General features: G+C 38.4%; 2 protein-coding genes and 1 pseudogene across 2 annotated transcripts; all 3 read left to right on the top strand.

Moving 5' to 3' along the window:
* Window positions 1–952: 952 nt before the first annotated feature.
* On the top strand, window positions 953–8,032 carry LOC102794013 (arrestin domain-containing protein 3-like; annotated as a pseudogene).
* A 2,504-nt stretch (window positions 8,033–10,536) lies between these two features.
* Window positions 10,537–12,856, top strand: LOC102796125 (arrestin domain-containing protein 3-like). Its single transcript, XM_006784131.3, has 6 exons — window positions 10,537–10,802; window positions 11,164–11,224; window positions 11,357–11,501; window positions 11,581–11,677; window positions 12,172–12,428; window positions 12,513–12,856. The coding sequence occupies exons 1-6, from the start codon at window positions 10,547–10,549 to the stop codon at window positions 12,768–12,770; spliced, it is 1,074 nt and encodes a 357-aa protein (XP_006784194.2). The 5' UTR covers window positions 10,537–10,546; the 3' UTR covers window positions 12,771–12,856.
* Window positions 12,857–14,142: 1,286 nt separating this feature from the next.
* On the top strand, window positions 14,143–21,358 carry LOC102793721 (arrestin domain-containing protein 3-like). Its single transcript, XM_087848701.1, has 7 exons — window positions 14,143–14,404; window positions 15,168–15,209; window positions 15,966–16,026; window positions 16,682–16,832; window positions 18,098–18,194; window positions 18,274–18,530; window positions 21,035–21,358. The coding sequence occupies exons 1-7, from the start codon at window positions 14,143–14,145 to the stop codon at window positions 21,296–21,298; spliced, it is 1,134 nt and encodes a 377-aa protein (XP_087704827.1). The 3' UTR covers window positions 21,299–21,358.
* The last annotated feature ends 854 nt before the right edge of the window (window positions 21,359–22,212 follow it).

Raw genomic sequence — 22,212 nt, 5'->3', positions numbered from 1 at the left:
AACAAAAACTGTTGACCAAGGTGCTGTACATTTAAGATAATCAAAAGAGATAAAAAGATACAAGGAAAACACAGGAAACTCCTGACCCCCTGAGCAAGCGCTTTGGTGACAGTGGGAAGGAAAAACAGGAAGAACCCTCTAGCAGAACCAGGCTCAGGGAGGGACAGCCACTGGGGCTGCGACTGATTGAGGTGATTGGAGGAAGACTGCACAAAAGACATGCTGTGGAAAAGAGTCAGCGAATAATAATAAGTAATGATTAATGCAGAGAGGTGTATAGACGCACTGGGATCGAGAAAGACGACTGAGGAAGATATGAAGATGAAGCTCTTCACATCAGGATCAGTGACCATTGATGTTGCATGTTGTCCATGCACAATCTGTTATCTCCGTGTTGGTGTTGTTCCTGCATCATCATCAACATTGCAAATGGCCAATGATGTTGTCTGAGCTTTCAATTAGCATTAGCCGAGAAGTTAGCTAGTGCATTTGAAAATTATCACTGGCAAACCCGCTAGGAACACAAGTAACTTAAATTTTGCTAACAGCAAACCTAACTGGATAATATACTTATTAGATTGTATAAATTATTAAAGAAAACACGTAAAATGCTTATCGCTTGCTCCAGAAGTGAGGCTTTTCTATTGCAGAGCTATGGCATCACAACAGGTAACTTTACAAATCCCTGAGCCTGAATCTGATCCCACATATGTGAGTGAACACAACATCAGTATCCTGCAGCAACAAAGATTACAGCCAAAAATCTCAGCTTAGTAAACGATTCACTCATTACCTGCTTAATGTGGGACATGTGCCTTTTAGAAAATGTGTTAATAACACACATGAAAATTTTATGTAGGAGGCTTTCTTTACATTAAATACTTGCTTCAGGCCATTCAGCTATATTTGTGTTGGAATGAGTTTAGTACTTTTTAGTGCCAAAACAGTCATAATGTCAGTAAATATGGACTTCAATGCAGGACTCACTAACAGTTTAACAGGTGAGTGCACTCTTTAAAGGGGTGACGCAGTGATTTCTGCTGAAGAGGAGAGATCAAGCTAGAGATCGGTGAGGGTTACTTTGATTGCATGAAGTCATGTAGAGTCTTGGATTGATTACTACAGCAAGTTGAGGGGAGAGAAGGCCAGAGAGCACTGAGGAGAGTGGGGAGGCAGGTGGGTGACAGTGTTTCTCTTTTAGCATAAGTAAACTAGCTCAGGGATTCAGATGAGTAGGATTTGTAGGAGTCAGCTTGAGTTTTTCCCAGCGACTATAACACCAAACAACTAGTCGGGAACACACAACAAAGGCAAGAGGAGAGAGAATAAATTGGTAGCCTTGTGTTGCAGCACCACCACTGAGCAGGCAATGATCTGGCAGAGAGCGCAGGTTCTTTAAATACTGCAGATTAAACGAGCTGATGGCAAGCATGATCCCAGGAAAAAGCTGAGGAGCCAGCTCACTCCAAACCTGAGAGGAAAAAGAAGCAAAGACAGAGAATCTTCTATTGTCCAATTTTACTGAGCCCATGCAAATTATGGTTTTAGTTTCCTGTTCTCTCTGATTTTGAGAAGAGTAAGACTTACATCTAATCTCCATCTGTATGTGAAGTATGCCTCAGGGTCAGAGATCAAATTCACCATAGTTAAATTTCACTTTTAAAAAATGATCAAAGCTTTCCTTTTTTTTGTTTAAACTCATGTTAAAATAGAAAATACCTAATCTCAGTACACTCTTTCAGAGCATCTTTCAGAGATTGTCTCAGATAATCTAAAGATTGTGATACCAATAGACTGCATTGTAAATAGTAAACAAAAGAACTATGAGTTGAAACAGCATGACCTGCATTATTTTCAGGCTTTGAGTGTCTGTTTATGTTTTTGTGTATGTGGTCCTGGAGATGTAGCTGGAATGATTGTAGCTCAAATAGATTATTCGCTAATGGGAGATCAGTGGTTTGAACTTCCTTCAGTCCAGTATACTAATTACAATTTATGTCAAATAAATGACTTCACTGGAAGGAAACTTCTCTAAGTGGTCTGGAGTTCAACAACTTCCACGTTATCTGGGACTAGTTGCCATGGTGAATTAAGCTTATGAGCAGCGCCAGAGTGCTGCTCTCAGTTGAACAGATAAAGAATTTTACATCATATATATTTAAAAAAAAACTGCTTTAAGACAAAATGAGGTCAAATGTTGGGGGGAGTTGGGATTTGCTCCTACAGTAGGTAGGTTGCGTCTTTTTGTTCCAGATAAAAAATGGTTAATGCTCACTTGCTATTAACATTATTTACAGAACAGAAACAGAAACATTCTTTTATTATTATCTCAATGATGTCACCCCCTTAGGGTCCATCATATGCAGACTTTTAGAACCATTTTAATTAGTGCTAGCATTAGGGTGATCTAATGTAGTATTTGCATAAATTAAATAACACACATGAGCTTCAACTAAAATGTGATGGCCGTGTGTGTTATCAGACTAGTTGAGCTTGCTGTTGTGCTACTGTGCCCTGGTTGTAAATATGCTGCAGCCCATCTTATTTCCCATAGAGGGCAGCAGCGTGCAGGTTTAAGGATGAAAAGGTGCAATTTAGCAGTTTACCTCTTACCCAGAGACATAGAACTCAGTCTCTGTTTGCCACTTTCCCTTCATGATCCATAACTAACAACTAACATAACAATTAAGATGAAAAGTGTGCAACAATCTGCAGTGGTCATTAGGGTAGACAGAAATGACATCTCCTATATTACATGTAATGAAAAATATATATTGGTATGTTGGTGTGGTTTTAAAATTCCCTTACTTTTTGGTTTCTCAGCATCCTGTAGTCTGCAATTACTTGCTGAAATCAAATATACAGGATCAATATTAGTCTCTTTACAAGTTTAATACAGGATTAATATTAATATTCACAACCTGCTGACATCCTTATACTATTTTCAAACTGTCAGAGGACAAACCAGATCATCAAGGCACACCACAATAATTGAAAATAATAGTTATATTGATGTGAAAGTTCAATGACATTTGCATCAAATCAGGTGTATGATATGTGCAATGAAATGGCATGCAGTATAATAAGTAGTAGACTCAATTGTCATGTGCTACAAAGAGTCGATTTCAGTCCAGAAAGCATTAGAAGAAAACACAGTCAAAATATATTTATAGATTTAAGACCTTAAAAAATCTCAAATAAGAAGAATAAAGATTTCATTTTGGCTACACTCTGTAACACTACCTTTAAATGCTTCATATTTCCCTGGAGTATTTCCACTGTGTGTAGTCACATGACCTATGCTTGGGAGTGTAAGGTTTAACACACCCACAGCAGGTGATTTAGGAATATCACGTGCTACCACGTGCTGTGTGAGTAATGCTGTTTACTGTACACATGGTAACAGTGACCTCATTGAGGAAACTGCATTATTTCAATTTCATCATTCATTCACTTACAGAAACAGCATGCTCATATTTACACCAGATTTCTTTCCTAAAACGTTTCTATAGCGGCCTGCTTCGGAAGGTCTTCATATGCATGTCTCGGGACAGATTTTGTCAACCTGGTAGAACAGCGTTTTTACCAGATCCACTCACACAGCTTTTCAGATTTTTAGTTGAGATTAACTCCAGGCCAAGTTTGAATGTGTTAGGTGAGGTCCTACATACAGCTCAGACTAGACAGATTACAGTTCACGTAAAAAAATAAACAAATAAACAAACAAGCAAACAAACATAGCTCAAGAGTAGAGGGCTTGGGTGTGGCTTTCCCAAAGAAGACATCTTTTATATTTATTTGTTTTTAATAGCCTCCTTTAAGTAAATATTTAATATTTCCCCTGTTGAATCACACGATCATATATATTGCTCAAAGTTTTCCAACAATCCCACAACAGGTGGTCCGGGAGAACCACGTGCTAGCACTTATTTAGGTCCCTGTGGTTTAATTATTACCAAAGCTCTTTGTAAGATGCCTCTCGTCATGAGATATAAAACCTCGCTGCTCACACTTAGCTGGCACTTGCTGTTTTTGTAGCACTGTGCAGCGTTTGATAGCGTTATGCCAAATATTATTAAGAGCTTTTTAGTGGGATATGATCCCATTAACAAAAGCAATACTTTTGCTAGTGGCGATTATATTACAGGGCAAATTACACTGGAGTAGTCACAGGAGTGCAAAATACAGTCACTCTTTGTAAAGCTGAAGGGAAAGGCGGAAGTCTTATGGAATGAATATTATGGAAAAACTGTCATAACCTATCACAGCAAAGACAAATACTTTACCATCAAGCAGTTTGTCATTCAGGAATCTCAAGGTAAGTACGCTTATGTCTTTCAATGAATTAATCACCTGTAATCAGGTGATTAATTCATGAAGCACCCCCAAAATGAATCAAAACACCCCCAAAGATTTCTTACTTTTTTCTGACAATATTTGGTGTTTGTGGGACACACTACTAAAAATATAAAAAGCATACAGTACTTAATTGAGACGGAACATTTTAACAACAAAAGTAAAGATAACCCCCGCCCCCCCAAATGGTTTCTTCCAGCTCACCTCTCTCCTGCTACGGCTCTAGCGTCCTTTCTGCCAGAGCGATGGTGGCTGAGACGCAGCGGAGCTGAGGTTTTAGTGCCTGGCTTAAACAGGACATATTAGCTGCATTTAACCTTCAGTTACTCTTTATATAGTTGGTAGGAGTCAGACCATGTTTCTTTTTAGCTGAAAAACATTACACCAGGTAACCTGCTGTGTTGAAAACGTGTTTTCCGACGATGTTCGCTACTCTACAATCCGTCCTGCTCTGTAGTAAAATCAGCGACATTTGACCGTCCTGTTGCTCCCAATGAAATTTATACAGCCTATTTAAAATCTAAAACTTTATATTGTCCGTAGCCTGCTGTTGTTACCATTGTCCTGTTTGAAATGGAAGGAGAGAAGCTGGTTATTTTGTCATATGTGCCGATGTTAAACCCAGGAGCAACATTCAGGTAAAAGTGTAAGAACAAATGATCTGTCCATCAAGAATAATGTTGGATCAGTGTTTCAATATTTATATCTTTTATTAGATGTACATTTGGTTTGGTTATTTGCCTTTAGTTTGAAAGTACACTGAGAGAGGACTTTTTTTTTATTAGTGATCTTAATAGTGATTTTTTTTCATCTAATTGAATACAATCTATTTGTGTATGATTATCAGTCCAAAGAGGGAGAGAGGAAAGAGGGGACATGAGGAGAAAGTACAAGGTCAGGAAGAACCAGGTAAGGAAACAGACAGGGAATACTAACAGGCAAAACAGAAACTGTTAAACTGCTTGAGAGAGTTGACCACCAAAAAGTGATAGACAGATTTGCCAACCTCAAGGTGAGGCCACATAGGTTAAAATAAAATAAAAAATCTGCAGAGCCATAGTAGTATCTGCAGTAAAGATCTTTTCATACATTGTACCATAGGCAAAGTTGCCTCCATTTTTATAATTTTTCTATCAATATTTTGTACATTTGTACATTTCAAGGACTCTATTTTTGGAGTGTTTTTTATGTATCTGTATTATATTATACATACACATTAAAAGTGAATCTCTGTCCAAAAAATGCACTCAGTTTACTTCTTACTCACTATGATCATCATTCATAATTTTCCCAAAGTAATTAAGGTAAGGATATGTATTTTTTTTTTTTATTCCAATCCATTCTTCTTTTGCAGCATTTAAATAACCTTTATCAGATTTGATGGTTTTGTTACAGACTAAAAAAAAGTCTTTTGCTTTTCTGTCACAAATGTGGGGATTAAATTGTGTTAAAATGTACAAAACAGTGATGCCATGTTTTGTGACGAGGAACCAGGCACAGAGAGACTTGATGAATTTAAGAATCTTATGATTTAATAAAGAAATTTGCAGACTTGCACAGAGATGGTAAAATTATGATGACTGATAATGGAAATGAAGACAACAGATGATGAGGACAGGAAGGAACAGGGGTTTAAATGCACCAAGGAGACAGTCAGAGGAAACTCTGTACAACTGGAGACATTTAAGGACGCAGGGACTGACAGAGACAGGGAAGAAGTCTCATCGTGATGAGTAAAGATTATCTTGCCTGGCTGAGCAGCTCTCTGGGTGCTCAGCACCCCCAAAGCTCTGATCCTAGAATCGCCCCTGCCTGTAATCATATTTTTTTTCTTGCAACTTTAATTACGGTGCAAGTCAACCCCCAATAATTTTTTTTTAAACCATGTAGTACTGTGGCTTTTTGTTTTTCTTTCTCCTTTTTTTTTCTTTCCATTACACGAGAGGATTTTGTTTGTTAGTAATGAACAATAATAAGTGAATCTGAAGTGTCAAAATTTTAATTGGCATCTATCTCTAAACTTATTCAGACACACAAATAAAACCAGAGAATTTTCTGCTGTACTACTTTTCCCCCTAATCATTGAAACTAACAAACTGAGTGTTTAAATAAGAAAACTGAAAAGGCTGGTCCAAGACTTTCCTTAATTGGAAATGAAAGCTACAGTAAGTAGTAAGTAGTAAGTAGTGACTGTTTTATTATTTCCCAGGCAATACTGTTATTCCCCTAGGCTGCCATGTCTACCCATTCACCTTTCAGATCCCAGTACAGTGAGTTTTCTCTAAGTTAGTTATTAAAAAACTATTATTATAAGGATAAGCACTCTTGAGTGTTTTCAATTTTCCCTTAAATGATATCCTGCCACTCACCCACTTTGATTTGTTAATAGTATTGTCCTGTCTTACAGAGAGCTGCCCTCCTCCTTCAGGGGCTCGCATGGAAAGATTGTGTATAGATTGGAGGCAAATCTGAGCCGCTCAGTGAGAAAAGACAGCAAAGCAAAGGCAGTTCACTCTCATCCACAAAAGAAACCTTGATGGAGAGGTTATGCTACCCTTACAAACTGCCATATGTTACACTCCTGAATTAACACTGCATGTACATAAATTGTGATTTTCTTCTCAGACTCCACAGCAAAATATGACTGATAAGAAGATGAACCTCTTCACATCAGGATCAGTGGCCATGGATGTAAGCATTCCAAAAACAGCCTTCCTCCAAGGTAATTATGACTTGCTCGCAATTTCACATTACTGAAATATACATTCACTCCACAGGGAATCCTTTTATGACTGAAGATAGACTATGATGATAGATAAGGCATGTAGTGCACATGTTGGTTAAATGTGAAATGTGTTATATTTTTACAGAAATATAGAAAATCTTAAAACCTTTGCGAACTCATTCCTACAAAGATCAAACAGATGATGACACAGCTTAAACTCTTAAAAGTTTGCAATACTGAAATCCACAGCTCAACAGCTTTGTATGCAGCATAACATCAATGTAATTATATTGTAGGACAGAACTTTAACCTGATGTTGTTGTTTTTCCAGGAGAAGACATAAAGGTTGTGGCTTCAGTTCAGAACAAATCCTCTTGTGACATTAAACTCAAGTACTGTCTCTACAGAAAGTACAGCTACTTTGCAAATAAGAAAAGGAAACTTGAAACAAAAGACATCCTGAAAGAGGAGGGTGAAGCCATCCCACAGTCAGTCACCAGACAGTCACCAAGATCATCACCGTCCCTTCCACCGAGACTGCCTCAGTCCTAAACTGCAACATCATCAAATTAGAGTACAGACTCCGGGTGAGTAGGCCTATTTCATCTTCCTGAAAGTATTTCCCAGGCCTTGTTAATATCTTTATTTAATCAAGTATGCATTACGAGTCTAATAAGCACGGACTCTTTCTAGGTCCATCTGGATGTGAAGTATGCTTCAGACCCAGAGATCAAGTTCCCCATAATCATCCTGCCCGCTTTAGAGGGGTCTGATAAGCAGCAGTCGTCTGACTATTCAGCCAGTGGATATGAAGCATCTCCAAACTCTGACTTTCCAGAAGGGACAAGCTTTCTACAAAATCCAGCTGCCCCTGGAGTCGATGGCTTACCACCTTCCTATGAGACATATGACATGTACCCCTCCCTGAACAGTTCAGACAGAAAGTCCTAGAAGCTCGGCTACAGATTTGGAGGGTACTGGGCTCTTTTTATTTCTGATTCTGATTTAAATATTCTGAATAGCTCAAGGAAGTAACATGATGTGTTACAGGGATGATATGATATCTATAAAAATCACTGTATATAGCCACTTATAAAAACATTTATTCCAGATATTACTTAGTGCCTCAGAGAAAATGTATATTTTCATTTTCATTTATTTTATCAGTGTGATGATAGAAGATTTCCATGACCGATGTGTATTTTGATACATTTTTAACAGATGGATTTTTAAATATCAAATCTTTGCCACTCAGTGCATAAATATCTTTATTGCTGTAGAGTAGAACGGGGCCAGCAGGAGCAGATTCTGTGAATCCATAAAATACACTCATTGAATATAATTAATTATAATTATAATATTTTTAATATTAGTTAGTTTTAAAAAAGATGCAGTCAGGCTTATTTGAGCTTTTTTTTGTGATCTAATTTTTTGCTTTGAAGCACTTTGTGATGTTTATCTTGAAAGGTACTATTGAAGTAATCCTTTTATTTGTTCTACAGCAGGATTAGGCAACTCCAGGCCTCGAGTGCCGGTGTCCTGCAGGTTTTAGATGCTCTTGATCCAACACAGCTGATTCAAATGGCTAAATTACCTCCTCAACATGTCTTGAAGTTCTCCAGAGGCCTGGTAATGAACTTATCATTTGATTCAGGTGTGTTGACCCAGGGTGAGATCTAAAACCTGCACGATACCGGCACTCGAGGCCTGGAGTTGCCTACCCCGGGGTGGCTGTAGCTCAGGTGGCAGACCACTCCTGACATGTAAGGTCAGCCACTAATCAGAAGATCGGTGGTTCGATCCCAGGATGTCTCCTGGCTGCATGCCAAATATCCTTGGGCAAGATGCTAACCCCATGTTTGCCTACTTGTGGTGGCTACCGGTGGCGCCAGTGTCCAGCAGCCTCTCCTCTGTCAGTGCGCCCCAGGGCAGCTGTGGCTACAATGCCATTGCCAGTGTGTGAATGTGTGTGTGAATGGGTGAATGACTGAATGTAGTGTAAAGCGCTTTGGGGTCCTTAGGGACTGAGTAAAGCGCTATACAAATGCAGGCCATTTACCCCTGGTCTACAGCATTCGGCTTTATACACAGAGCTAATTTGTTCTAAATATATGGATTTATAAATTTTACTTTATATGCTGCGGTATATTGGTGCTGATGGGTATTGAGGTTTAAGAAAAAATGTGTTTGTACTGTTCTTCAAGTACTGTTTATGGGAAACTGATAAACAGCCTATAACAATAATCCTAAAGCTGAGATTGTTTGAGACATCCACATGTCCACAGCAAATATACCGAGCCCCACAAATGGGCCCTAGTGTATTACCAGTGTGGAATAAAAAATGTGTAAGTAAAAGGAATGTGTATGTAAACAGGTATATGTATTATGAAATCCTTTGAGTGATGGATAAGACTAAAAAAGGTTTTTACAAATGCTTCCTTTAACCAAACACTTTGAAGCTCTGCTCTGGGATGTCTTCATACGACTGTGTCCGGACAGACTTTGCTAACAGCAGCACCACATCTGTGCCAGATACAAACTCAGACCTGGTGTATAACACTTCAATAAAAAAACAAAACAAACAAATGTGTCAAAACTTGAGATATGAGCTGTGCGGGGCTTCCAAAAAAAGGCAACAAGTAGTGGAGTCTTGAGCCTTGTAGCTGGAGTGGCTAATGAATAGAAACCTGACTGGCCAAAAGGTGTGCATGAGAACACAATGGGCCAGATTTGGCCAATGGGCTACGACCACAGAATAATGAGGACTTTTTATATAACCTTACCTTTAGACACACTGGTATATGGATGCACTCTCCTTTAAGTAAACACTCAACATTTCCAGTGTTTAACCACATGTTTAATCATGTTTAACTCCATGATCCATGCAAGTCACACCCCAAACAAGTCTGTCAGGAATATCATGTGATTGCATAGATCACAGGTGTCAAACTCCAGGCCTCGAGGGTCTGTGTCCTGCAGGTTTTAGATGTGTCCTTTATCCAACACAGCTGATTTAAATGGCTAAATTACCTCCTCAATATGTCTTGAAGTTCTCCAGAGGCCTGGTAACGAGCTGATCACTTGATTCAGGTGTGTTGACCAGGGTGAGATCTAAAACCTGCAGGACACCGGCCCTCGAGGCCTGGAGTTCGACACCCCTGGCATAGATTATACTGTCCATAATGCTATTTGCGCCTACACACACTAGTACGAGGTTAGTGTTTCATAATTTCATTAATTTATAGAAGCACCATGCCTATACATTTTATTTACACAAGATTTATTTACTCTAGCAGACATTTGCAATGTTTCTTATCAATAAACATGAATATTTTAGGGCCTTGTGGTTTAATTATTATCAAAACTCTGTGTACTTGCACCTTCAAACCCTCCTCATGACACATAAAACCTCTCTCCTTGTGCTTATCTGGCATTTACTGTACTTGCAGCTTTGAACAGTGTACTATGTCAAGTAGTGTTAAGAACTTTACAGTGGGATACAATCCCCTAAACAAAAGCAACACTTTCAGTAGTGGTGATTATCTCATGGGACAAGTTACATTTGAATTAACTAATGAGTGCGAAGTACAGTCACTCTTTGTAAAGCTGAAGGGAAAAGCTCAAGTGTCATGGACTGAAAATCATGGGAAAACTATTGTGACTTACCAAAGCAAAGAGAAGTACTTCAGCATTAAGCAGTTTGTCATTCAGGAATCTATGGGTAAGCTAATGTCTTTCAATTTAGCACAATGCTGTAATCATTTTAAATCGTGGTATGTTTAATTACTGCTACTGTTTACAGAAAAGCTTTTCTTTGAATGATCATTTATACAAAAATTGCCTTTTAACTAGTAAGGTTAGTACAATCTTGACCAGTTCATGCTGATGGCAGCAATAATAGCAGGAATAACATTTTCCTGCTCTTCTCTTTCTGTGATTTCCTCTCTTCTTCAGAGCTATTTGCAAACCTGCTATTTCAGTGAGCAGCCCTTCTAAAAACAGTCACAGAGAGAAATTTACAAACCTTCCTTTAATCAGACATAAAGAAAAACATGCTCTCTGACTAATTCATTGTTCCTTAGGCAAAAATGTTCTTTCCCCTGGCTGCCATGTCTACCCATTCACCTTTCAGATTCCAGTGCAGTGAGTTTTCTTCTGAACAAAATTATTTCCATTGGTGTTCCATATAAACACATTCAAACACGTTTCTTTATTTTCTAAAACAATATCCTTTCATTTAAGTTTCATTGCACCTTTTGTTGCCACATCTTACAGAGACCTGCCGTCCTCCTTCAAGGGCTCATGTGGAAAGATTTTGTACACAGTCGAGGCAAATCTGAACCGGTCGATGAGAATGGACAGCAAAGCAAAGGCAGAGTTTACCCTCATCCAAAAGAGAAACACTGATCCAGTGTTGATGGTACCCTTACATTGTTGTTGAACAAATACACACATGCATACACAGATTTTCTAAATTTCATCCTTTTTTTTTATGTTAGACCCCACAGCAAAATATGATTGATAAGAAAATGAAGCTCTTCTCAACGGGATCTGTGGCCATGGATGTAAGCATTGCAAAAACAGGCTTCTGCCAAGGTAATTCAAACCATTACTGAACCATACAGTCAATCTGCACGTTATTCTAATAGTGGATTACAATAGAAAATGGCAATAGAACACATTGAAATTCATCTCATAGTTGAAACATGTGCAGCTCAAGGTCAATTTGCTCATGGAACATATTTATGGTCTAAAGATAAGATGATATCTAATGTAGGTCACAGGCCATGGAAGTAAAGACCGGGATCTAAATACTTCACTCCTAAACGCATAGCAGCAAATGTCCAAATGTAATCTTGGTACATGACCTCAAACCGTCCTCTCCTTGTAGTACTGCTGTCAAACTTTACACTCATATAATTAAATGCATTTGTCTTCTGTGTGGAATTAATGCAAGTCATTGATTTTGTAATAGTGACACCCGCAACTTAAAAGTTTCATATTTCTGTAACCAGTTTTTGGATTATTTGTAAATTCATGGCAAACAGAGCGTAACGCTCATGTATAACCTGTTCTTGTTGTTTTTCCAGGAGAAGGCATAAGGGTCGTGGCTTCAATTCAGAACAAGTCCTCTCGTGACATTAAGCCCAAGTACTGTCTGTACAGGAAATACAGCTACTTTGCAAATAAGAAAAGGAAAGTTGAAACAAAAGTCATCCTGAAGGAGGAGGGTGAAGCCATCCCACACTCTGCAGGTCAGACTGTCACCAGGATCGTCACTGTACCTTCCACCGTGACCATATCAGTCCTAAACTGCAACATCGTCAAAGTAGAGTATAGACTCCGGGTGGGTAAGCCTATCTATCTTCACTTTTATGTTGTTCTGCATCAACGGGGTTGCATGGTAATGTTGACTCTTTTTCCACTACAGGTCTATCTGGATGTGAAGTATGCTTCAGACCCAGAAGTCAAGTTCCACATAGTCATCCTGCCTGCTTTAGAGGGGTCTGATAATCAGCAGTCATCTGACTTTTTGACGAGTGAATTTGACCAATTTCCAAATCCTTACATGTCAGGAGGGATGAGCTTTCTACAAAATCCAGCTGCCCCTGAACCTTCTGCTCCACCACCTTCCTATGAGACATATGGGATGTACCCCTCTTTCACAGGTTTAGATAGAAAGCCCTAGAATCTGTAGTGCAGATCTAGTTTTTATTGCTATTTTTTTTATAATAGCAATTAATTAAGAGTAAGAATAAGAGAATAAGAGTAAGAATAATTGGTAATAGATTGATTTACAGCTTGATATTCTGGTTTAATTTCAGTCGTTGACCATATTTGTACCCTTTAAATGTGTAATAGCAGGAATAAAAAATATTTAATAAATAATTTATTTATTTCAGAGATTATATATTGTCCACATTTATTATTTTTAATCCATCTGACAACAGAAGACTCACATTTGTGATCTCTGAACTATGACCAGCAGCAAGATGCTGTTGACCAATCATGTCTCTGAACACTAAATATTTGCATTATTTTCCCACTGAGGAAATGCAAGTCACATTACAGGTGTGCTGGAAATAGAACAGTGGACAGTCCTGCACTGTGCTTTTCTGTATAGCCTACTACTATGAAGCATCTAGGAAAATCTTAAGACCTTGATTAAATGTTTTTGTAGTAACGGGTGGTGTTATTATATTTTTCAACAAATAATTGAGCAGACAGTTGAACACAACATTCTGCAGTGGCTAGTTCCTATACTGCAATTAACAAAAATCATACGCACAGTTTGACATTTTCTCATGCTTCATGCCTTTTTTCTCAACATACTGTAGTCAGTAGTGTCTTTATGGTTAAATGAGTTTTACTTGTGGTATTTTAGCATTATAGAATTTCATCAGCCTGAAACAGTCTGGCTTCCTTAAAAAGCTGTGCTTGCCTCAGAGCAGTTAAAGAAACACCAATGTAAAGTTTAATGCTGCTTGACGTTATTGTTCCTAAGTTTCCAAGCTTTCTGTTGATTCTGCACTTCATGGTGTTAATTTGTGCTGGGTCATTCTCATAGATATAATGCCACATGTGACATGGCTCACTGTCTTTTTTAAAGAAATTTGTTAACACCTGACTTTCTTTTTTTTTGTTTTGATTCTTTTATATTTTTACATTTTTTACTTTTTTTTTTTTTAGATTTTATTATCTATCTTTCTCCCTATATATATATATATATACATATATATGTGTGTGTGTGTGTGTGTGTGTGTGTGTGTGTGTAAGAAAAAAAATGCAGACAATACCAACTTTTTCATTGCAGGTATGGATAGGCTCCTCCTGAACCATTGGACCCCCTGGGCAGTCAGTCCCACTTTCCCCCACACTGCTACTACGCCCCTGCATGTCACCGTGTGGCACCAAATAAGTGACTAATTGGTGCACGCATTATTGGATAAATGAAATCAGGCGAAGCCGCGGTAAAGTAAGACCTCCTTTTCAGGATCGGGACACACCTACCGCTCTACTCTGGTGTCCTTGGAAAGTTTCCCTGTGCGCTGCTACAAATTATGCCGTTCACAGTCAAGAGATTAGACGTAATCTATAACTCTATCAATGACAGCAACACTTTTACTGACGGTGATGTTATTTATGGGGAAGTCAGGCTGGAAGCGGGGAAAGACTTCCAGATAGAGTACCTGTTCATTAAATTCAAAGGGAAAGCTGAGGTTTTGTGGACCGAGAGGTACGGACAAACCACGCATGTATACCACGCCAAAAACAAATACTTCAGCGTTAGACGTTACTTCATCCCAGACAAAAACAGCAAAAGTAAGTTTGCTTTTCATTCTGCGCTGCGTGCACGGAGGAGCCTGCTTAAGTTAGAAAAACCAAACAAACAAAAAACTAAAAAGAACCACTTAAAAACTAAATTATTTGTGTTCAGTTTACAGTTTTAAAGAATTTAGCAAACAAATAAATTCAGCTTATGGACTAAAGTCAACGCAGTGGAAGGAAATGTTAGCATCAGGCGTTGTTTATGTTTGCTAGTTGGGTGAGCGGAGGGGGAGACTACTTCCAGTTGCACAACAACTGCTCAACCGCAGATCTCTTATGCTGCTGCTCTGTGGTTTCAGCCTAATCTAAATCTGCTTGAACTGCAGAATATTTTGAAAGTTATCTTCTGTGTAACATGCAGCAAAGTTTCTTCCTGTAGAAATGAATTTTCGTCAGTGATTATACCAGTCAGAACACACATACAAGTAAAGCACCAGATCACCAGTTTTTACATGGATTCTGTACTAACAGTGAAAATATGATTAATCAAATCTAAGTAAAAGATAAGAGTTAAAATGATGATTCAGAGCATGATTTGTCTGCATTTTTCAGTGTAAACTTCTAAATTGAGAGTTTTCGTTTTAGACATTTTAATCCATCTTTTACTATATAACTCAAGAAATGAACAGACACTCATCTGTGGCTTGTTTAATACCTGCAGAGATTACAATCATGATTTTTCAGGTTTTTGCCCAGCCTAAAATAACACAGTAAGGTTGACAGATTGTGTTGCTTTCTGCTTGATTTTTCTCTTCAGCGGATGACAGACAGACACTAGTGACCGATGACTTACAAACATGTGAGTATTTGACCGTCCTCTCTCAGCCTGTAGTGGTGCTTGCTTGTGTTTTTACTGAAATATATTTGTGTGCTGTCTGTGTTTGAGCTTTTATTTCATTCAGCTATAGCTTGAGTCACTTGTTGAATGCTGAGACTGCACGTCCGGTGTTGTGTTCACGCTGTCAGTCTGTCACTTTTACACCTTCTGTCGTGTCATCTTCTGCAAAGCTGGATTAAATAACTCTGGCAGATGTCAGGCTGTCTGTTCATTGAAACATGGGCAAACTCTTTGTGCTAAATAAACTCCAGTTAATATGAAAAATCAATGGCCATATCTTTATCTGGTATATAATTGTAATATTTTCAACACACTGAAACTTCATGTCTTGTCATTGTGGCTGGTAAGTGCAATCCTGCTGCAGCATTACACTTAGAGTCGCAGTGTAGTGAGAGCCAGAGTGCTTTTTAATCACTGATGTCTAATTACAAGCATAAAAATCCCTAAACACATTAGCTAAGTGATGCAAACATGCGTTTTTGTTCCTTGAGACATCCGTTGGGCTTGAGGAGTTTTTTGTTCTTTTTCAGCTCTTGTGTTTGTAATCCCTAAATATTTGACTTAAACAGGAAGTCAAATCGAACTCACCCCAGCATCCCTTTACAACGGCCTGCTTTGTAATTGTAGGAGTTGTAACTTAAACATATATCTGAACAATTTCTTCTTAAATTTGTATTTATCTTTTACATTTCTTTTTGCTATTTCTTTTTTTTTTAGACAGCAGCGTTGTTGCCCCAGGAATCCATGTCTACCCATTCAGCTTTCAGTTCCCCTACCAGTAAGAAACATTTCTTTAAATGATTGCAGCGTTAGTAAGAACAAACAGACAACCTCGTGTTTTGTTACTGCTGTGGTTCCAGAAAAGTAAGTGAACACACTGAGGTTGTGTATACATTAAAACAACATTAATATACTGAAGTTTTAGATACGTATATGTATGAATGTGGGCAGATAACCACCAGTAATTTTTATCATGAATTGATTCGTGACTTGGTGAATGTATCAAGTCTGAATTCTGAGCTTGAGGTGATTCAGATATTTGAACAGTCACGGGTCCATAACTCCCTAAACATTCACGGCACAGCTGTAAATCCAAGGATTCGCCTGATTTCACCGCCAGCAGAAATGCCGCTTGCAATGCATAAAGGGTGTGTTCTAAAACATGCAAAACGTGTCAGCATAGCATTAGCTTGAGCCAGTTGTGTTTGCAAACTGGAAGAACATCAGAACATATTTTATTTATTAAGTGCTGAAAAACCGTTAATCCCAAAGGGCTTCACTCGTAATTGTTCTGTTTATGGCTGCTGTATTGTTTATTTTGATATGAAACATTTTATTAAGTCATTTAGAAAATGTGAAAAGCTGTATCGTTTATTTTACAAGAAAGTGATCAACTCATCACAGTTCTGTGGGCTTTGGTGCTTGTTCAATAGGAATTTACCCTCCTCCTTCAAAGGTCATGATGGTAAAATTGCGTACTCGCTGGAAGCCGTGCTGAGCAGATCAATGAGGATGAACCTGAAACGTGAAACTATGGTCAACTTTGTGTCAACGACAAATGTGAACACTATGTCTTGGTTACAGGTATGTGTGTTATCTCATTTGCAGTCATCCTAACAAAGTTGGCACAACCACAGAACAAACAAACATACAAAAAAAAAAGGGTCAGTGGGCGGCAATAACCTACCCAGTGTTTAGACCTGCTTGGACATGTATTGAGCAACTTGTTTCAATATTTGCATTCAGAGTGCTCACCTTGTGAAAACACTGGTTTTTAAAGGCACCAAACATAGTCTTACTGGAAAGGGCCACTGGCTTAGCTTTGAGATCAATGTGGCTGAAGTCTACATATCTGTTTTTGGGAGAATTTAAGTGCATTTGTGCTAGAGCAGAGCGATATGACCAAAAATATTTATCACAATATACATTTGAAAATTTGCGATAACGATAAAACTGACGATATAATTGACACTAGACAAAATACTTTACAACTCCACAACTTTATTAGTGCAAAAAAACAAACAAACATCAATCTATTTTCACTTGAACAAGCAGCTGTTTGTTATGTGTTTTAAAGTTATATAAAAATTTAACAGTGCAAATACAAATTCCTTGCTGACAGTTTAACCAAAAGGCATTTCCAGTGGAAACTGGCCGACATGTCCTCAGCATAACCGTGTATAATATCCACAAAACCTAAAAAGAGGTTATACATACACAATACAGTAATATTATGTTTTAGGCACAGTACGTATCACTCCGCGAGGCTCCTGCCTACGATAGCCGTAATGCTCCGACAATCCATCAAGCGGTGCGGGTTCGTAGCTTAGCAAAGTCGTACTAAAACACTTGACAGATTTTTCGAGCACCGTGTACCACATAAAATCGTTTCGAGGTCAGTAAACACAACCAGAATTCATACATAAAGCACACCAGATTATAAGGGCCACTGACGAATTTCAGAAAAATCAAAGGATTGATATTAAGTGTGCCGTATTTTCCAAAAAACACGGTAATAGCGACGGCCCGCTAGCATGCTCTACCAAAAATAGTGCTTTGTTGTGTATCTGACGGACGAAAGCTAAACCAGTTCCACACCACTGAAGTCGCAGCATTTTTACAAACAGATTCTAGTTCATCCATTTCATTCAACAATCCGCTTTTGCCCTTCTTATTCTCCGTCGCCGCCGTGTGCGTATGAAAACAAAGGCACTGCGCATGCGTATTTTACCCATATTCTATCGCGATATTAAATTTTCTTATCGTTGCCCAACATTATACCGGTATTACCGTGAACAGTATGATATGGCCCAGTCCTAATTTGTGCTACATTCTTGTTTTTCTTTCAGACACCGCTGCATGAGTCTAAGGATAAGAGAATGAACATTTTTACCTCAGGAAGTGTATCCATGGATGTTAATCTTGAAAAAATGGGCTTCCAACAAGGTGAGAGGCGTGCAGGTGATACTGACATGTATTTGTCTAAAGCAAAGGTCAGGTTTGACTTTTCCGCTCTGCATTGCAGGAGAAGGATTAAAAGTTGTGGCCTTCATTAAGAACAGTTCATCTCGTGAGATCAAGCCCAAGTACTGTTTGTACAGAAAGCACAGTTTCTTTGCAAGAACAAAGAGAAGGGTCCATACTAAAGACCTCTTCAAAGAGGCGGGAGACGCCATCCCTCCATCTGCAGAAGAAACCGTCACAAGGGTCATCACCATTCCCCGTGACATGGAGCCCTCGATCCTCAACTGCAACATCATCAAGGCTGAGCACAGACTCAGGGTAAGCAGCTTGAAAAATGTTTGCTGGAAACACCAGTAAATCTTAAAACTGTATTAATCCTTTCAATACAAGTTAGTTATTCGACAGTACTGTCCAAAATTATTGATCCACAAAAGGATTTCTTTAAGTAGTCTTCAGAAATAGTTTTTTTTTTTTTTTTTTTTTTTAAGCTCTTCTTTGGATGTCTGCTGCCTTTTCTTCTGTTCTCCATTAACATGATTCCACACTGCTTTTGTAATGTTGAGGTTCAGGCTCTGGGTAGGCCAATCCATACTAATGGCGTTGTTTGTGATCAAATGAAAAATGAAGCAATCCAATCAGGAAGCCAAGGAGGTACAGGACTTTTTCCTCTTTCTGTCTTTGTTTGCATCAATATAATCTTGCTTCCCTGTTTAGTTGTGCCTCTCTTCCTGTTTTATTTTGGTTATTATTTCTCTCTGTGTCCTCTGTGGGTTTTACTTCCTTTGTCTCATTATTTAGTTTCAGCTGTACTTCCACCTGTTACCTCTGCCCTCATCACATTCTCTCTGCCAGGCAGCTATACTGTAACACTTAGCACTTAATTCAAAGCAAGGGTCAGATGCTATTCCCTTCTTATGGTCAGATGAAGGTTAAGGGATGTTTGTGGTTTTTTTTGTTATTTGAACGAGTTGCTTAAAGTAGATTTTTGACCTTTTTAGTATTTAGACACAATTAAAAGCTTTCACCAGTATGTTCATTGAAAATCTTGATTTGATTAAAAAAAGGTGCCTGAAGTAGTTCTGTTGCCCTAAAAAATATTCCCTTAGAAATTCTGTACGTATACTGGATCATGTTGCTTTCACACAATACAATATGACTGGATTGTATTGCCTAATAGTCGAGGCTGTTCCCAGTCTGTAACCTGAACTGCTTTATTGTCACACTGGAGATCAGTCTCAAGATCAGCTAACAGCCCAGATCTATGCTGTGCCGACTTAAAATGGTCCAAGAAGGAAGGCTCTGTTCCTCGAAAGAAAATACATTTCATTTTACTTTGTTGAGAACTTGTTAACTTGTTTTTTGAAATTCTGTAGTAGAAATGCACACATTAAACAAAGAGGAAAAAAGATACACGGTGGTTAGCACTGTTGCCACACAGCAAGAAGGTCCTGAGTTCAATTCCACCATCAGGCCGGGGTCTTTCTGTGTGGAGTTTGCATGTTCTCCCCGTGTTTGCGTGGGTTCTCTCCGGGTACTCCGGCTTCCTCCCACCATCCAAAGACATGCAGTTTGTGGGGATAGGTTAATTGGATAATCCAAATTGCCACTAGGTGTGAATGTGAGTGTGAATGGTTGTCTGTCCCTGTGTGTGTTGGCCCTGTGACAGACTGGCGACCTGTCCAGGGTGTACCCCACCTCTCGCCCTATGACAGCGCCCCCTGCGACCCTGAAAAGGATAAGCAGAAGTGAATGGATGGATGGAAAAAAGATACTTTGTAGATATAATTTAAATTGAAAACTGGTTCCTTGCTACGTTTTGGCTCATTCTTTGAGTTACCTAGCTTGCCTTTTCATGCATTAATTATTCATAGCTCAGTGTTAAGCATTTCAGCAAACAAAAAACAGTCATCCTTTATTCTTCTTAAAAGGATTCAACTAAAAATGAGTGGGAGTGGGAGGGGGGGGGGGGGGGGGGAACAAAAAACAAACAAACAAACAGCCGGCATCAAAAGGAAACTGAAAGACTTTAAGAAAAAAAAGTATTTCTCAAGACCACTTTAGAAATTACAAGAAAAGAACCGGTGGGTGGTTCCAGACTTTTGCACATTACTGCATGTAAACTCCAAACCAAAAGTTCATTTGAGGGGCTTTACTGCTAAAAACCTAGCAAAGAATATAGAAAATATCTGTAATGTAACTGATCACATCAATGTTGATGTGATCAGAAAAGATGAGCAGGAAGGTATGAATGTTGTGAACATGAGCGCAGCAGAGCGATATTTAAAGCTCTCTGTCTGTTCTTTATTTTACGCAATGAAAGACTTTTGTGTAAAGCTGCTGAAAGCGTTTGAACACAGTCGTCACGCTTTGTTCATTTGTTTGAGAAAAGTGTTTGTTTTGCACGCATGTGAACACAGTATTGTATAGAGCATAGTGGAAAACTGTCGGGCACATAGGTTGTCTTTATAGAGCAAAGCTCCAGTGTCTGCCATGGTTTATTGACTCATTTTACTGAAAAGCAATAATGTAAACAAAAGACATGTGTGACATAAGACCCTACTAGTAGTAACTGAGGACAGCAGTTATATTTGTGTTAATGGGTAACATCTGCAGCTCAAAACCAACATAACCTGTGTGAAAGGGTTGAGCTACAAAATGATAAAACTTTTAATTAATACTAAAATAAGCATAAGCTGAGATGCATGAAGTCCATAATCAAAGAAAAGGCTGATAAATTTTACCTGTTGAACATGTTCTAAAAACAGGATTGGTTCAATTCTGCAAATATTGAGTAACTTTAAACAATCTAACGTGTTTTACAGGTGTCCCTTGCCGTAAAATATGCTTCAGATCCAGAGATCAAGTTTCCTGTAGTCATCCTGCCAGCCTTCCAGGCCTATCCTGCAGCGCCACCAGACTATTCCGCTGCGGCTGCTGCTAGCCCTTTTGGATTCAACCCAAACCTGAACCCAAACCCTCCAGTGGGGGGTTTTGAGCCACAACAACCAATAGCAGCTCCCCAACCGTCAGATTCCCCTCCTCCTTATGGAGCATATGCAATGTACCCTCAATTTCCAGATTTTTGAGAATAAATCCTAGCAACAGGTCTGACCAGATGCTTTGCCAGGAAATGGTGTGAAAACACTGAGAAGCATACTGTGGTCATTAAGAGCCACTCTAGTGTTCACCAAGCACTTCTGTGGCTATAGACTATACCAAATCCCTATAGTGTGTGTTTAACTGCCTCATATAGGAGTATCCACTCCCGATTGTTTCTTCTTCTTTTTTTTTTTTTTTATTTAACACTTGATATCTTAAGTGCCTGCGTGTTACAGAAAGACGTCTCTGAATAAAAGGGACAAAATGTAAAACATTGCATTTATTACAGGAACAAGTAATGCTGTTTGACTGGTTTGTTTTACACCTAAAAACCTTTCTCAAAAGTAAAGAGAAAAATATTTTCCATTCACTGGTTAACAACATTACAACATCAAGCTGGATTAAATCTTTGAAATGAAGTTTTGTATGATAATAAACGTTTTTTTAAGGCAATAAACCTCTTTGGTTTTTGGATTTATTTATTTATTTTTGGTTTGTTTTTTGCGATGTAACACAAAACATGAAGCTGACATAACTAGACATCTTTTACTTTGAGTTAATTACTTTCAGTTTATGGGGCCCTCAAAAATCTTGACTGCAACATTTTTCTTCCTGGTATTTTTTTTTCTTTTCTTTTTTTTTTTTCTTTTTTTTTTTTTTAGGTTTTGCCAGTGTTTCCAGATTAATTTTGACTATTTAGACAGTTGACAATTTCTGGTAAGAGGTGTCATTAACACTAATTTACCTAGCACGTGTTTCTCCAGGAAAAGTTGATACCTTTCCTTTTGTATTATTTCTTAACCTACTGTGAATATTATAGCGATGTTAGTGACAATAACAAAGAAGAATTTTTTAATGTTCTTTGTGGAACTTCCCCTAAATTTAAACAATCAAAATATGT

This window comes from Neolamprologus brichardi, chromosome 12 (assembly GCF_056152115.1).
Source record: "Neolamprologus brichardi isolate AB-2024 chromosome 12, ASM5615211v1, whole genome shotgun sequence".
NCBI classification, from domain to species: Eukaryota; Metazoa; Chordata; class Actinopteri; order Cichliformes; family Cichlidae; genus Neolamprologus; species Neolamprologus brichardi.
Note: the sequence above shows the minus strand (reverse complement) of the source record. Positions and strands in the feature narration are given on the sequence as shown.